The 15,156-nt window shown below is 64.2% G+C and overlaps 1 protein-coding gene across 3 annotated transcripts in view; it reads left to right on the forward strand.

The window, feature by feature from the left end:
• The window catches only part of KCNH2 (potassium voltage-gated channel subfamily H member 2), a 31,752-nt gene extending 20,092 nt beyond the window's left edge, over positions 1-11,660 (forward strand). Inside the window, exons 6-16 of one of the 3 annotated variants that reach the window (XM_039861226.1) lie at positions 4,124-4,552; positions 5,065-5,452; positions 5,798-5,997; positions 6,440-6,692; positions 7,762-7,955; positions 8,124-8,223; positions 8,392-8,466; positions 8,832-9,104; positions 9,178-9,364; positions 9,681-9,858; positions 11,113-11,658. In XM_039861226.1, the coding sequence (XP_039717160.1) occupies positions 4,124-4,552; positions 5,065-5,452; positions 5,798-5,997; positions 6,440-6,692; positions 7,762-7,955; positions 8,124-8,223; positions 8,392-8,466; positions 8,832-9,104; positions 9,178-9,364; positions 9,681-9,858; positions 11,113-11,241 (2,406 nt within the window). In that variant the 3' untranslated portion in view covers positions 11,242-11,658. Of the gene's footprint in view, positions 1-1,160; positions 1,625-4,123; positions 4,553-5,064; positions 5,453-5,797; positions 5,998-6,439; positions 6,693-7,761; positions 7,956-8,123; positions 8,224-8,391; positions 8,467-8,831; positions 9,105-9,177; positions 9,365-9,680; positions 9,859-11,112 lie in introns of those variants that run through there. The other 2 variants (XM_039861228.1, XM_039861227.1) reach the window with 2 other exon arrangements.
• The last annotated feature ends 3,496 nt before the right edge of the window (positions 11,661-15,156 follow it).

A 15,156-nucleotide genomic window follows, 5' to 3' on the forward strand; every position in this document is an offset into this window, starting at 1 on the left:
GGGTGGGACAGACACAGAGGACAGGTGGACGAGGCACGAGGAGGACAGTGCAGTTTGGCTGGTCACCTGGCCTGAGAGGGTCAGGGTGGCCGGGAGAAGGCCGCCGGCCGCGGTGGCACGGCGAGGTCTGCTCGCAGCGCAGGGTGAGGGGAGCGCCGGGGGGTGACTGATGGGAGGCTTTGGGTTAGAAGGGACCACGAGCTCAAGGTTGGTGGTCTTGGTTCTCCTAGGCCAAGGGATGAGCCAGGAGGAGGGCGGGGGCCCAGTGCTAGGACCAGGGTGGCCTGGAAGTGCCCACCCCTGTTCCCCAACCATGTCGGGAGGCGAGGGTATGGGGGTGCGCAGACATGGAGGGTTCGGTTTCGAGTCCTGGGCCAGAGAAGGCCACCAGCCTCTTGGGGCAGTGCCCGGCATTGCCTGGTGGCAGGGCCAGCCTGGTCTCCTGTCCCCTCCCGGCAGCAAGATCACCAGCATCACCCCCACTGCCCAGTCCATCCCAGCTCCTTCTTCACTTCCTGGCAGAGGGTAAGAAGCCAGGGACAGTGGGGCTCCTGTCCCTTGCCTGTCACGCCTCAGTCCCTGCCGCCCCTCCTGCCCCTGCCACAGCAGCTCCCCGAATTGGCCCACGTGAGGGAGCTGCCGCCCCCGGCTTCCTCAGCCCTGCTCCTGGCCCTGCTCCCGCCACCTCTGGCTCTCTGGGTCCCTGCCAGGTCTCCAGCCCCTTGGCCTTGAGTCCAGAACATTCCCCTGCACGCCAGGCTCCATATCTGGCTGCTTGCCCTCTCCCCTCCTGGTGCCCTCCCCCCGCCCCCCGCCTTTCTGTTGTTCCCACCTGGAGCCTGGGCGTCTGCCCCGCCCCCGAGCCCGGCCTGCAGCGCGTGCTGCCCTGTCTGCGGTCTGTGCGTGTGCGTGTGCGTGTCAGTGTGTGCGTGTTCCTGGCTCTCCCGGTCTCCGGTCTCCGGGCACTCTCTCCATCTCCGGGTGTCTGTCTGACTGGCTGGGCACTCGACCGGCGGGGCGGGGGTGTTAGGGAGCCCATTAATCTGCAGTGACAGGCCAGGCTGCTGGGCGAGGAGGAGGAGGAGTATGGGCTTCGGGCTTCAGAGCGGCTGCAGCAGGAGCCTGGAGCGGCCGCGGGGGAGGGGGCCGCTGGCCGGGCGGGCGGGGTGGGGGTGGGGACCTGGGAGGAGGAGGGGCCGGCTGGAGGAGCCGGTTCCGACCGCGGCGCCGCTGCTGGGCTGGCGGCGGGCAGAGCGCAGCACCCTGGCAGCGGGGCCTGCACCAGTGGACCATGGGCGGCCCGAGCCAGGCGGGCCACTGTCCATGCCCACTGCCAGGGTGACCCCAGCCCCGGGGCCCAGCCCCAGCAACTGGCTTCATGCCAGAGGCTGCCCTGGGAGCCAGGCCACCAGTCTCTGGGGCGCAGCCTGGGCTGGGACTGCTGCTGGGGTGCAGGTGAGGTGCTGGCGGGCCCTGGGGCCCCAGGGCAGGCAGGCTGGGGGTGGCCAAGTCCTCCATGGCGGCCCCGGCCGGGAAGGCGAGCGGGACAAGGGCCCTGCAGCCCAGGGTCCAGAAAGGCCGGGTGAGGCGGGCCGTGCGCATCTCCAGCCTGGTGGCCCAGGAGGTAGGTGACCCCCAGCCCCTCCCTCTCCCTTCTGGGCTGGGGCAGGGATTCAGGGTGCAGCCCAGAGGGCTCTGGCTCCAGGCTAGAGAGGGCTTCTGAGAAGCGGGTCTGTTTGGGAGTCGGGTCCACAGCCCTGCTCATCCCGGCCCAGCTCCGGTGTCTTCCTGGTCTGGGGTTCCCTGCCATGGCCGCCGTGGCCCACCCTCTTCTAGCTCAAAATGCAAAGCGAGGAGAGGAAGAGCAGGAATGAGATGGGTGCCCAGAGAGGATGGCGGGAGCCGGATGGGGGAGACGAGGGTGCCTCCTGTTCCCACCCCACCTCCTGCAGTGGGCAGCCCCCAGGCCCCGCCTGGAGGCGACGGGCTCCTCTGCTCCAGGTCTCCACGTGCTGGGGGTGGATCTTGGAGTGGGCAAGGGAGGTGCGGGCTGCTTCAGGGGTCCAGGTTTTGGGGCTGGGGTCTCGGTAGGGTAAGGGTCAGAGGCCACCGGATGTGGTGAGGGCAGCTGAGCTGAAGCACCTGGCTCACCTCTTCTGGGGTAGCCTGAGGTGTGAGTGGCTGCTTTGTGGTCCCCCAGGCTTTCGACTCTGTAGATACCTCTTGGGAGCCACCCCTCCACCCCAGGTCAGAGAGCCTGGAGCAGGTTGGAGGAGGGTGGCCGAGGGGCCACTGGAGGTGGCTCAGGGGTGAGTCTGAGGATCCCACCCCCGCCATCACCACCTGGCACCTGAGCTCTCTGCCTTGGCTCATATGCTTCTCCCAGCTGGGGGACAGGTATGGGGGTTGAGGCACAAATCTTTCCCACCCACAGGTGAGGACCCAGGGTTTGGCTTAAATGAACTTCAGTATTCTGTGGGATGATAGGTCAAGGGAGGTCACACACCTGGCCTAAGGCCATATGGTAAACTGGTGGCTGCAGAGCTAGCCTGGCCCCAGTGAGATGAGGTTTGCAGGCCCAGGTCGTGCATCCCAGGCTTTTTCTCTGTGTGTGTGTGTGTGTGTGTGCATGTGTGCACGCGTGTGTGCATGTGCGCGCGCGTGCATGCTCATTGGGGCGGTGCTGGTCCTGCCGTGGACAGACTCAGGGGCAAGGTCACTGTTGTCATGTGTGGTTTAGCCTCTCAGGCACTGGAGGAGCCCCGTTCAGGAGCAGTTGCCTTCTTCTGTCCCCTTCTGTCTGTGGGGGCCCCGGTCAGTCCCTTTTTCTCAGTCCCACTTGACCTCTGTAAGGTCGCCGCCCCATGCTTTCTGCCTTCAGGAGAGGGCAGGTTGGGCTGAAGGCAGGGCAGAGTGGGGGCTTGGAGGCCACATGCTCTCACCTCTGCCCCAGGCCCCAGCTGCTCCCCTCACCCATCATGAGCCCTTGGAGCCCCCGCCGCCAGCCCAGGATGGCCAAACCCCTAACCACGGCCCTTCTGAACTTCCAGTTACTTCTTCTAAGGTGTTCTCCAAACAGTCTCTCTGGTGAGGGCGGGTCCGGGGGATCCCCAGCTTGAATATGAGTGGGGCTCTTTGAGGCTCCACACACAGAGGCCTGGGAACGCAGGGCCTCGGCAGTCAGTGCTGCTGGGAGCCGGGCAGCAGCCTGGGCTCTCTGGGTGGGCGAAGCTTTGGGTCCGGCTGTCAGGGATGGTAGGCCAGGCCAGGCAAGCTTGGGGACGGGGCCTTTGGATTGAGTCATGTCTGCGAGAGAGGATTCTGAGGGGCAAGGCGGGGCCACAGGGGGGCAGACAGAGGCTCCTAGGACAGTGTGGGAAAGCTGGCCTTGGGTCTTCCCAGTCTGGCTTGGGAAGAGAGTGGTGTGGCTGCTGCCACCTGGTCTGGGAGGCGAGCCTCCTTCTGCCTGACCGTGGAGGGCGTCGGATGTGAAGGCGCGGGGCTGGGTGTGTCACTTCTGAACATCTGCCTGTACGTGTCCTTCCGTGTGCATGCAGGCACGTCTGTGGCTGGGTTAGGTCTGCTCTGTGTCTTTGTAGGAGTGTGGGTGGCCTGTCCTGGGCCCGGGGGAGAGGGGCCTGCGGGAGCGGGGGTGGAAGTGTTTCATTCTCTCTCCCCGGGGATCGGAGGGCCTGAGTCTGGATGGCTGGTATCCTTGGGCCGGGGGCATAGACTGAGGAGGCCGTGGTGTGTGTGTGTGTGGGTAGCGGGTGAGGGCGGGGGGCAAGGTCACCTGATGGGATTCACACCCTTAGGTATGGGTCTGCGCTGCTGGTGGGAAGCAGTAATTCTGGGCATCATGCATGGTGTCCTGGACTCTGGGAGCCAGGCAGGAGGTCCCCGTAGCACCCAGGCTGAGGGGTGGCCAGTGGCTGTGGCCACTTGGCTGAGGGGTGGACATTCTGATGGAAACTTATTGGCCCTTATTCTTCTTGGCCTGTTCTCTGGAGGCCCCAGCCCAGATGTCACTGGCTCCCCCCCGGAGGTCCCATAAGCTGCCCTCCCCTCATCTAGACTTCAGCTGGACACCAGCCATTCGCCTCTGCCTTGCCCACCTGCGCAGGTCCTGTCCCTGGGTGCGGACGTGCTGCCCGAGTACAAGCTGCAGGCGCCGCGCATCCACCGCTGGACCATCCTGCACTACAGCCCCTTCAAGGCCGTGTGGGACTGGCTCATCCTGCTGCTGGTCATCTACACGGCCGTCTTCACGCCCTACTCGGCCGCCTTCCTACTGAAGGAGAGAGAGGAAGTCCCCACAGCCCCTGACTGTGGCTACGCCTGCCAGCCCCTGGCCGTGGTGGACCTCATCGTGGACATCATGTTCATCGTAGACATCCTCATCAACTTCCGCACCACCTACGTCAATGCCAACGAGGAGGTGGTCAGCCACCCTGGCCGCATCGCCGTCCACTACTTCAAGGGCTGGTTCCTCATCGATATGGTGGCCGCCATCCCCTTCGACCTGCTCATCTTTGGCTCCGGCTCGGAGGAGGTGGGCTGGCAGGGAGGCTGAGGGGAGGGAGGAGAGCGGAGGCCCGGAGGGATGCGGGGGAAGGGAGAGGGGGCGGTGGGAGGTCGTGGGGCTGAGGGGTGGTGGCGGAGAGGGCTGCTGCGGGGGCCTGGCCCTCCCCGCTCTGCCGAGACATCCATAGGTGTGGAGGTCCAGACAGGGCACTTTTTTCTCATTTGTTTATCTAAAAAGGCCGTGGTCACACAAAAGTGCCTTAGAAGCCAGTGGGACCTTTGGCCAGGCACCTTAGGGTGGGCGTGGCACCTTCCAGTTCCCTCATTGTCATCACGGGGACCATGCACCGTTTGTCACGAAGCCAGCACGAAGACCAACGGGACTCGGTGCTGGGCTCAGCGTGGGCGAGGCGCTTCAATTATGAGGAGCAGGCTCCGGGGGGAAGACTTTGGGGACCTTTCCTCCTATACCCCCCAGAGGCCACAGGGCCCCCACTCATTTGCCCCGCCCCCACCCCCGAATGTCTCCTCCCACCCCAGCTGATCGGGCTGCTGAAGACGGCGCGGCTGCTGCGGCTGGTGCGGGTGGCGCGGAAGCTGGACCGGTACTCGGAGTACGGGGCGGCCGTGCTCTTCCTGCTCATGTGCACCTTCGCGCTCATCGCGCACTGGCTGGCCTGCATCTGGTACGCCATCGGCAACATGGAGCAGCCGCACATGGACTCCCGCATCGGCTGGCTGCACAACCTGGGCGACCAGATCGGCAAGCCCTACAACAGCAGCGGCCTGGGCGGCCCCTCCATCAAGGACAAGTACGTCACGGCCCTCTACTTCACCTTCAGCAGCCTCACCAGCGTGGGCTTCGGCAACGTCTCCCCCAACACCAACTCGGAGAAGATCTTTTCCATCTGTGTCATGCTCATCGGCTGTGAGTGCCCTGGGGGCAGGGGGCGGCGGGGCAGTGGGAAGACCCCCAGATGGGGGAGAGAGGAGATGCGGGAGGGGCCGAGGGGGACCCTGGGACTTAGAGACACCGGGGCCACCATCACAGCGTGTTTCGGGACTGAGACTCCAGGGCTGGGGCACAGGGAGCGCCCAAGGGCGGGTGTGTCCAGGCGTTCATGCCTCGTGTGTGTGTGTGTGTGTGTGTGTGTGTGTGTGTGCGTGCACGCACCTGTGCACTCACACAGAGCTGTGACTGTGTACGTCGCCGACGGGTGCAGGGGCGGGCGGGTCCCTCAGATGCTGACGGCCCCGCTCGCCCCTGCCCCAGCCCTCATGTACGCCAGCATCTTCGGCAACGTGTCGGCCATCATCCAGCGGCTGTACTCGGGCACCGCCCGCTACCACACGCAGATGCTCCGGGTGCGAGAGTTCATCCGCTTCCACCAGATCCCCAACCCGCTGCGCCAGCGCCTGGAGGAGTACTTCCAGCACGCCTGGTCCTACACCAACGGCATCGACATGAACGCGGTGAGGCCGCCTGGCAGCCCGGCGGCTGGCGGGGCGCTGCAGGCACCGAGGTGGCAGTGTGGACACCTCTTGGTGCAGTGGGTGCATCTCGCACTCTACGTACAGTTCCGGTGGTCACAGTTAGGGCTTACGTCACCCTCCTTTTGCCCGTGGAGCTCATCTACTGGGAGAGCTGTCACTTGGGGGCAGGCGGTGACCAGGTTCTTTCACGTGGGCCATCATGGTTAATCCACCGGGAACTGGTCTCTACACCTTACACATAAGCAAGTGGGGGCCCAGAGCAGTGAGCTGCTGTCCCCAAGGGTGCCCGGCTTGAAGGGGCGGAGCTGGAGCGGGCACCCAGGTCCTTCTCCCACACGGGACCCTCATGCTCCTCCCTGGACCGCTGGGTGGCGGTGCCGTGGGGTCCCGGGAGAGGGTGCTGAGCTGGCCCCGCCTGCAGGTGCTGAAGGGCTTCCCCGAGTGCCTGCAAGCCGACATCTGCCTGCATCTGAACCGCTCGCTGCTGCAGCACTGCAAGCCTTTCCGAGGGGCCACCAAGGGCTGCCTGCGGGCCCTGGCCATGAAGTTCAAGACGACACACGCGCCGCCGGGGGACACTCTGGTGCACGCGGGGGACCTGCTCACCGCCCTCTACTTCATCTCCCGGGGCTCCATCGAGATTCTGCGGGGCGACGTTGTCGTGGCCATCCTGGGTACGGCAGGGACCAGGTGCCGGGCCGGAAGTGCCGGGGAGGCCTGTGGGGGGAGGGGCGAGCCCTCTGAGGACACGGTCGTGGGGGCCGTGGGACCAGGACGGTCTGCAGCTCCTCGGGCTCCTTTCATTCACCCACGCTCGAGCCTGCGAAGGTCAACAGAGAGGAGCCCCCCAAGAGGCGGGGCTGCTGAACTCGGGGGATCCCCAGACTCTGCTGGCCTTCGGGGTCTCCCCATGGGCAGCAACACCGTGGCCTCCTTAAAGCAGCACCTAATCCAGGTGCTCCGAGGCGGACAGTGGAGGGAGGCTTTGCCTCCGATGTTACTAAGTTCCCTGCAGCCTCATGCAATATGAGCAAACCCCAAGCTGTGCCAGCTTCGCAGCAAGGGGCGCCCTGCCCCCTTTCCCCTCCCACCTCTTCCTTCCCACCCTACCTGTGCCCCTGGGCAAGTGTGCCTGGGGCTGGGACCTCCCGCCCTCTGCCTGTCCTCCCTTGTCGCGGTGGGCCATTTTAGATTTTTCTCAGTTTACTACAAACATATGCTCGCTCCACAAACACCCCAAACGCAGCTAAAACCAGACTCTCTATTCAACACTCAGTCTTCCCAGGTGTTTTCTGTTCTGTGCTCTGCTAAGCTATGCGATCCTCTTTTCTTTCAGTAAACAAAATGCTGGGTTTGATTTATTACCGTGGTTTGAAGAGCAGTTTGTGAGGGTGCAGTGATTAACCAGGGGGTGTTTGGGACCGGGGTTTCGGTGGGGGAGAGGTGCACTTAGATCCGAAGGAAGCCTGAGCCATGGGTAGAGTGGGGTGTCTAAGCTGGTCCTGCTGGCCGTTTCCAGTTGCGGGGGAGGCACAGAGACCCGGGGTTCCTGGCGCACTGCCCTCAGGCCCTGCTGCACACTGTACGTGTCTTGCCTTTTGGAGCTGGGCACGGGGCTGGCCGCTGAGCCCCTGGCTCTGGGCTCGGGGTTGAGGATGAGAACGGGTGAGAGGGTGCAAGAAGACGGGTGCCCGCTGCCTTCACTGTCGCCCAGAGGCTGAGCCCCATCTCTGTGACCTCCAGGGAAGAATGACATTTTTGGAGAGCCTCTAAACCTATACGCCAGGCCTGGCAAGTCCAATGGGGACGTGCGGGCCCTCACCTACTGCGACCTGCACAAGATCCATAGGGACGACCTGCTGGAGGTGCTGGACATGTACCCCGAGTTCTCCGACCACTTCTGGTCCAGCCTGGAGATCACCTTCAACCTGCGAGACGTGAGTGGACCACCCCTTCGCCGCTTCCCGGCCTGTCGCACCAGAGCGTTAGAGTCCTAGCCTTACCCTCGGTTCCCGGGGCAGAGGTGACACTTGCGCGGGAGCGCTTCCCCAGAGCGGCGGGGGCGGGTGGCGGTGGAAGGGCCCTGACGCCTCCCTTGGTTCCAGACCAACATGATCCCCGGCTCTCCCGGCAGCGCGGAGCTGGACGGAGGCTTCAGTCGGCAGCGCAAGCGCAAGCTGTCCTTCCGCAGGCGCACGGACAAGGGTGAGGCGGGGGATGGCTGGGGAGGGGCGGGGTGCAGGGGAGGCGGGGGCGGGGTGCAGGGGCGGCGGGGAGGAGCGCGGGAGCACGCGGCTGGGGCTGCGAATGCTCCACCCAGGCTCCACAGACATTCCTGCCCCCACCTTCAGCGTTCCCTACTCCTCACCTCAGCCGTCCAAACGCGCAGCCCATCCTTTCAGGCCCTGAACTGTCACCTCCTCCAGGAAGCCTTTTTCCACCCTCCAGGTCAGGGGCGGCGTGCCCAAGCTTCTTTGGTCCTCCTCACAGGGCTGGCCCTGGGTGGGCGCTGACTTGACCTGATGAAGGGAGAAGAGACGGGACCGAGGAGGGCACGGGGACCAGGGACAGGGGCTGAGGGCCCGGGGGTCCCAGGGAGCCGCGCCTCGCACTGCCGCTGCTCGCGTTTGGGCAGCCGGTGGTGGGGGAACCTGGGCTTGTTCCCTGGAGTTCTCGGTCCTCTCGAGAGTGGGGAAAGTTAGCGGGAACGACATCCCTTTCTCAGGCCTGCTCTGGTCCCCTCCCCTCCCTGTCCCTCTGCTCCCCTCCAGTGCCTCCTGCCCTCTCTGAGGTCCGTTCTCTGTTTCCCACAGACCCGGAACAGCCAGGGGAGGTGTCTGCCTTGGGGCCAGGCCAGGCCGGGGCAGGGACGCGTGGCCGGTGCCGGCCAGGAGGGCCGTGGGGTGAAAGCCCGTCCAGTGGCCCCTCTAGCCCGGACAGCAGTGACGATGAGGGCCCAGGCCACAGCTCCAGCCCCCTCCGCCTGGTGCCCTTCTCCAGCCCCAGGCCCCCCGGAGAGCCACCGGCCGGGGAGCCGCTGACGGAGGACTGTGAGAAGAGCAGTGACACCTGTAACCCGCTGTCGGGTAGGCGAGGGCCGGCGGGCGGGCGGGGCGTGGCTCTGTCCCAGTGACCCTCAACCCAGCTTTCTGGCTCCAGGCGCCTTCTCAGGAGTGTCCAACATCTTCAGCTTCTGGGGGGACAGTCGGGGCCGCCAGTACCAGGAGCTGCCTCGCTGTCCCGCCCCCGCCCCCAGCCTCCTCAACATCCCTCTTTCCAGCCCCGGCCGGCGGTCCCGGGGCGACGTGGAGAGCAGGCTGGACGCCCTCCAGAGGCAGCTCAATAGGTGAGGGTGGCCCCTGGGGCCCGGCCCGGCTCCCAGCAGGGTCTGTAGGTCGTGGGGTGTGGGGACACTGCGGCGTGCTCTCCGGGTTCCTGGCAGTGTTTGGGGGAAGGGAGAGGGTACTCCGTCTAGGCCCGTCCGTGTGTCCAGCAGCGTGACCCGCTCCTCCCATTCAGAGCTGAGCCAGAGGCTGCCACATCCGGCGTGAGGAGTGGGCCCGGGGCTGACCAGCTGGCCCGTCCACAGGGTGGTCCCAGAGTCATAGCTCCTGGTGTCTCCACTTCCCAAGACCAGAGCATCCTCCTCCTTCTTGCTCCAGGCTGGAGACCCGGCTCAGTGCAGACATGGCCACTATCCTGCAGCTGCTGCAGAGGCAGATGACGCTGGTCCCGCCCGCCTATAGTGCTGTGACGACCCCGGGGCCCGGCCCCACCTCCACCTGCCCTCTGCTGCCCGTCAGCCCCGTCCCCACCCTCACCCTGGACTCGCTTTCTCAGGTAACTTCCGAAGGCCGCCCCCTCCCCCCGCCCATGGCACCCCAGCCCGGCCTTTCCTGAGCCACCTCGGTTCCACCCCAGACCTGCTTTGCAGCCCTGTCTGCTCAACCCTGGTGCCCAGCATCCTCCTAGACTGTTCTCCAGGACAAGGGCTGCCTCAGGAGCTATGGGCACGGGGCAAGGCAGGAGAGCCCCGAAACCGAGGAGCCCAGACAGCTGGGCGAAGGCAACCAGTAGGCTGAGTGGCGTGCGCTCCCCTATTGTCACCTGAGTGGCCAGACCTCATGGTGCCTGTCATGGCCACGAGTGGGCCTGATTGAGCCTGAGGCGGGGTGGTGGGTGCTGCATGCCAGTGCGCCCTTGGGACAGGGTCCCAGGTCCCTGGGGTGACTGGCACCCCCAGGTCTGACCATTGCCAGCCAATGGTTCTCCTGCTGGCCACTTTGCAGGGCTGTCCCGAGGGCTTTGGCTGGGCCCCAGGTTGGTACTTCTGGCCAACAGCTTTGCCCTCTTGCTAGAGATGGGCCTCTGTTGCCCTTTGTCCTCTCCCGAATGGCCTCCTGGCAGGACAGCTGGGTCTGGGCCCCGAGAAGGGGCTCCTCTGGCCACCAGAGGCGGCCTGGGCTCTGCCCCCCCTTCCTCTGGCATCTGCTCCCCCTCCCATATGCTGCCTGCGCCTGTTTGCAGACACAGGGCCCACGTCAGCAAATGTGCCAGTCTCCCTTCACGGCCTCCCCCGCAGATCCCACAGCAGACGCGTCAGCACCCGCAAACCCCCCCGCCTGCCCTGGCACTCTCCCTGGCCTTCGGGGCCTGGCCGCCAGCCTGCCTCTGCGTTTGGTCTGAGTTCCTTCTGCACTGGAGGATGGAATTTTGTGTCTCTTTCTGTCCCCGCTCTGTCCCAACTCAGGGCCCCTTATCCTGGGTTGGGTGTGGATCCAGCCGCCATGTTCCCTGGGGAAGGAAGCGGCTGTGGCCTCGAGCCTTCCCCGTGTCAGGCAGAAGCACCCACAGCTGCCAGCTGCCCTGTTTAGCTCTTGCCCACCAAGGACGCATTTCTCTGCTTCCGTCCTCAGCATCTCCCCTTGGGGTCCGTGTCCTGCTCTGTCTGCCTTGGTCCCTCAACTTGTCCCCTCCAGCCCCTTTCTGTCCCCCTGTCCTCTGTCACCAGGTTCTCCTGACCCTCTGTCCTCGGCATCTTCTCCCCACTTTGTTCTCCACGGCTCCCTGCCTCTTACACTCTGTTCTTCGCAGGTTTCCCAGTTCATGGTGTGCGAGGAGCTCCCCCAAGGCGGCCCCACTCGACGCCTCTCCCTGCCAGGCCAGCTGGGCGCCCTCACCTCCCAGCCCCTGCACAGACACGGCTCAGACCCGGGCAGTTAGTGGGGCTGCCCCATGTGGACACATGGCTCACCCAGGGTTCGGCACACTGCCTGGGCCCCTCTCCTCGGAGGCCTTGCTCTCGAGGCCGAGGCCAAGGCCAAGGCCAAGAAGGGGCGAGGAACTGAAAGGCGCAGCCCCTCCCTAGCCCTCGGGCCCATCTCCTCCTGCAGTCCCCTGGGCCCCAGTGGGAGGGGCAAAGGCAGGGCCGGGCAGCGGAATGGGGGGGTCTGTGGCCCCCCCACTGCCCTGGGGCAGTAGCTGGTCTAACTGCCCGGAGGCACCCGGCCCTGGGCCTTAGGCACCTCAAGGACTTTTCTGCTATTTACTGCTCTTATTGTTAAGGATAATAATTAAGGATCATATGAATAATTAATGAAGATGCCGATGACTATGAATAATAAATAATTATCCTGAGGAGACTCTGAGGGTGCTGGGAGGGTGTGGCATCAGCATGCTTTCTGCTGTGTTGACATTCACACGTGGGTACGTATGTGCGCTGGCCTCTGCACAGGGCCCGCAGGGCCTGCCCCGACGATGTCTGATGTGGGGTGTGTCCGGTGGAGGGTGCTCCCTGGGGGATGACTTAGGTCACCTCCAGGGCTTCCTGCCTCTGTGAGGCTCTGGCTCCTGGGGACCCTGGATTCAGGATAGCAGGGAACCGCCTGGACCGTTTTGAATGTAGAGGCAGTCCTAATGGGATGCAGGCCTGGTCTGGTCCCTCTGGTCCTGTTGCTTTGCCAACTGCCATACTGGCTCCTAAAGGCATCAGACTGACCACTAATGCAGCCATGCTCCTGTCCCCTCGCACAGTTCATGAATTCAGCCCACCCTGACCCTAACCGGGGCTATATTTGGCCTACATCCTGGCCCATACCTCTAAACCCCCACCTTGGCCTTATCTTGGCCGTAACTCAGACTCACACGGACCCGATATAATTGGGCCCTCACACCTCCCCAACTCTGGGTACACTGGTTTTCCCAGCCTTGACCAGAGCTCCCTTGGTGTCTGGCTGCAGGTGGGTCTCACCTTGATCACTTGACCACCTGAGGTCCTTGATAACAGAGAAGCTGCCTAAAACAGTGGTCCCCAACCTTTCTGGCACCAGCGACCGGTGCTCCTATGAGATCTGATGCCTGATGATGGGAGGTGGAGCTGAGGCCGGATGCGGGGGTGGGCAGCTGCAGATACCATGAAACTGCTCTCTCGCCAGCCGCTCACCTCCTACTGTGCAGCCCAGTTCCTAACAGGCCACGGACTGGTACCTGTCCGTGGCCCCAGGATTGGGGACCCCTGGCTTAAAGAGAGTAGAAGTTTCAGGTGGCTCATTCCTATTATTGGGGTAACAAGTCAGAACAGATGTCCTGGGTCCAGTGAGGGGTGCTGCCCGCGTGCGCGTGTGCGCATGCGTGCCCAGGTGCGCAGGTGCGAGGGGTGCTGTTCTCGCGAGGACACCCAGCCTCCGGCCCAGCTGTGGCTGCTGCGGGGCAGCTGCAGGCCAGCGGGAAGATCCGCGGGCGGTGCCCGGCTGTGCTGGTGGGCGACGGCGCTGCCAAAGGCCTCCAGAGCCCTCTTAATCCCACACCCCCTGACCCTTTGAGGTGAGTTGGCTAACTTAGCTTTAAAGTCAAACGCGGCCATTGTCACTGCCGGTGCCTGGGATGGGCCTGGGGCTGGGAGGAGGGATCCGGGACTCCGAGCATCCCAGAGCCGTCTCGCGGTGCTCAGGGCAGCTAGGAGAGAGGCAGAGAATCTCCCTTGGCAGTGCACAGGGCTCTGCCTCTCCTCCCAGCGGGCGTGACCAGGGAGGAGCCTGCGTGAGCTTAGTGCCCTGCAGAGTGGTGGGGGGACAGAACCTGGAACACGGGTGCCTGGTTATAGAGACAGGAAAAGGACGAGACCCTGGTCTCAGAGGTGGAGAGGGCCGACGGAGGCAGGCCTGGCAGAAAGGGCGGCTGTGCCTGACGGGAGCCTGGGAGACGGGATGCTTAAGGGGCATCTGATTCCTGGGCCTCAGGAAGAGAGAAGAGGAGGTGTGGGGACCACTGAGCAGCCACTCTGCATCCCAGGACAGGTCCCCGGTCAGACTAATGGGCTGCGTACTGGCCTGAAGGCAGTGAGATGTGGACCGTCAGCTTCGGGAGGGTAGGGCTGGTGTGGTTCCACAGGGCCTGGATCATGCCTGGTGCTGGAATGTGCTCGGTGTGCCCTGAATGAATGAATGAATGAATGAGTGAGTGAGTGTAAGCACTGCCATCCTCCTTGGGACAGAGACCCTTGGGCTGGCGGGCAGGGCTAGGGAAGGCCTCATGTGGCTGGCGGAAGATGAGGGGGAGCATCTTCCCAGGGCGCTGCCCCCTGGCTCTGGGGCCTTTAGTCCCCATGTTCATGTCTGTCCTCAGGCCTGCACCAGGCCTGCTCCCTGGCCTCCCCGTGACCTTGGCTCCCAGAGCCGCAGGACTTCGGTGGTGGGGTGGGGCAGGGGTGGTGCCGTCATCTTCTCTCCTGCTGGGCCGGGCACCCAGCTGTTGGGGGGCTGTCATCCAGAGCTGAGGGTGATCCCAAACCGAGAGGGCCAGAGGAGTGGGGCGGTAGCTGGAGGGGCTGTGGCAGGTGAGGAAAGAGCCCCACGAGGTTGCCAGTGCCCAGGAAGGAAGGTAGCAGAGCCTGGAGCTGGAGCAGGGTCAGGGGTTCGGGGCGCAAGCGAAGGGGTGGGGCCGGCTGCCTCCCCGCCCCGCCTCACACCAACAGTCCTGGAGCCAAGTGAGGCCGTCGTGGTGCATCTCGGCCTTGTGATCTGAGCCGCAGCCCCAGGTCCAGGTGCAAGCTCGCTGCCCCGCCTGTCTCTGCTCAGCCCAGGCGTTTCGTTGACAGAGGGAAGGAACCGATACTGAGCACGTCCTTTGTGGCAGCGTCATCCCCACTGCCCGAAAGCAAAGCCAGGGCTGCCGCTAAGGCCCACAGCTCCTGAGACCGCCTGGTGCACGCCAGCTCTGGGCACACGGCCTCCCTTGCTCTACAGGCAGTGACTAGGAGGCCTTTGTAAGTGTCTGGGATTTCTAGAATCTTCTCTCCCCTGCAGACTTTCGTACCTTCTGCCTCTGTGCCTGGAGCACCCTTCGCTTGGTGAAGTCCTGCTGGTCCTCAGGAGACCATCTGGGAAAAGCTGTGCAGCCAGCCACCCTCTGCTCTCCCGCTGGGCTCTCTGTACCCTGGAATGCTGCATCTGGGGGCATCTTTGCCTCTGTGCTACACACGTCCCTCTCTCTGTCCCCCCAGTGCCAAGCACAGTGGCTGCCCTAGAGTAGGCCCTCAGCAGCTTATTGCATGAACATCTCTGGAACATCTTTGGTTGTGATCAACCATAGAATCTTTAGCATTGAAAGGGCCTGCCCGATTGACCTCAGGGAGCCCGTGTCTTCCTCTACAGCCAGGCGTGGGGTGTGAGGGCTGAGGAAGGGTCTCTGGGCTTCTGGCCCTCCCCAAATCTCCTTTGCCCATAGGCAAGCATGGGGTCCTAGTCTCTGGGGGTAGCTCCTAAGGGCCCAAACTGTTTCTATCACCCGCTCAGTTCTTTTGGCTTAGTTCGGCATGGGGATTGGTTCTTGCTCTGAGTTAAAATTAGGGGCCTTGTCTGGTGCTCTGCGGAATCCCCTCTGCTAGGCATCTCAGGGCCCAGCGCGACATGCTGTGATGGCCAGTGCTCGCCTGAGCCCCAGCACAGCTGGCCTCACCGCCTCTCAGATGCTGAGTCACCAGCCTGGCTGCACCTCCAGGGGCAGCCCCTGAAGCCCAGCTGACTTTTCCGAGGTTTGTTCCACCACAGGGAGAAGTGGGGGGGAGGGCTTGTGCCAGGCCCTTCCTGCCACCCACCTGCCCCTGTTACAAGAGCAGGTGGACCAGAGTAGGCCCAGGTT

Source organism: Pteropus medius, unplaced genomic scaffold, assembly GCF_902729225.1.
Source record: "Pteropus medius unplaced genomic scaffold, Ma_sr-lr_union100, whole genome shotgun sequence".
Classification (NCBI taxonomy): domain Eukaryota; kingdom Metazoa; phylum Chordata; class Mammalia; order Chiroptera; family Pteropodidae; genus Pteropus; species Pteropus medius.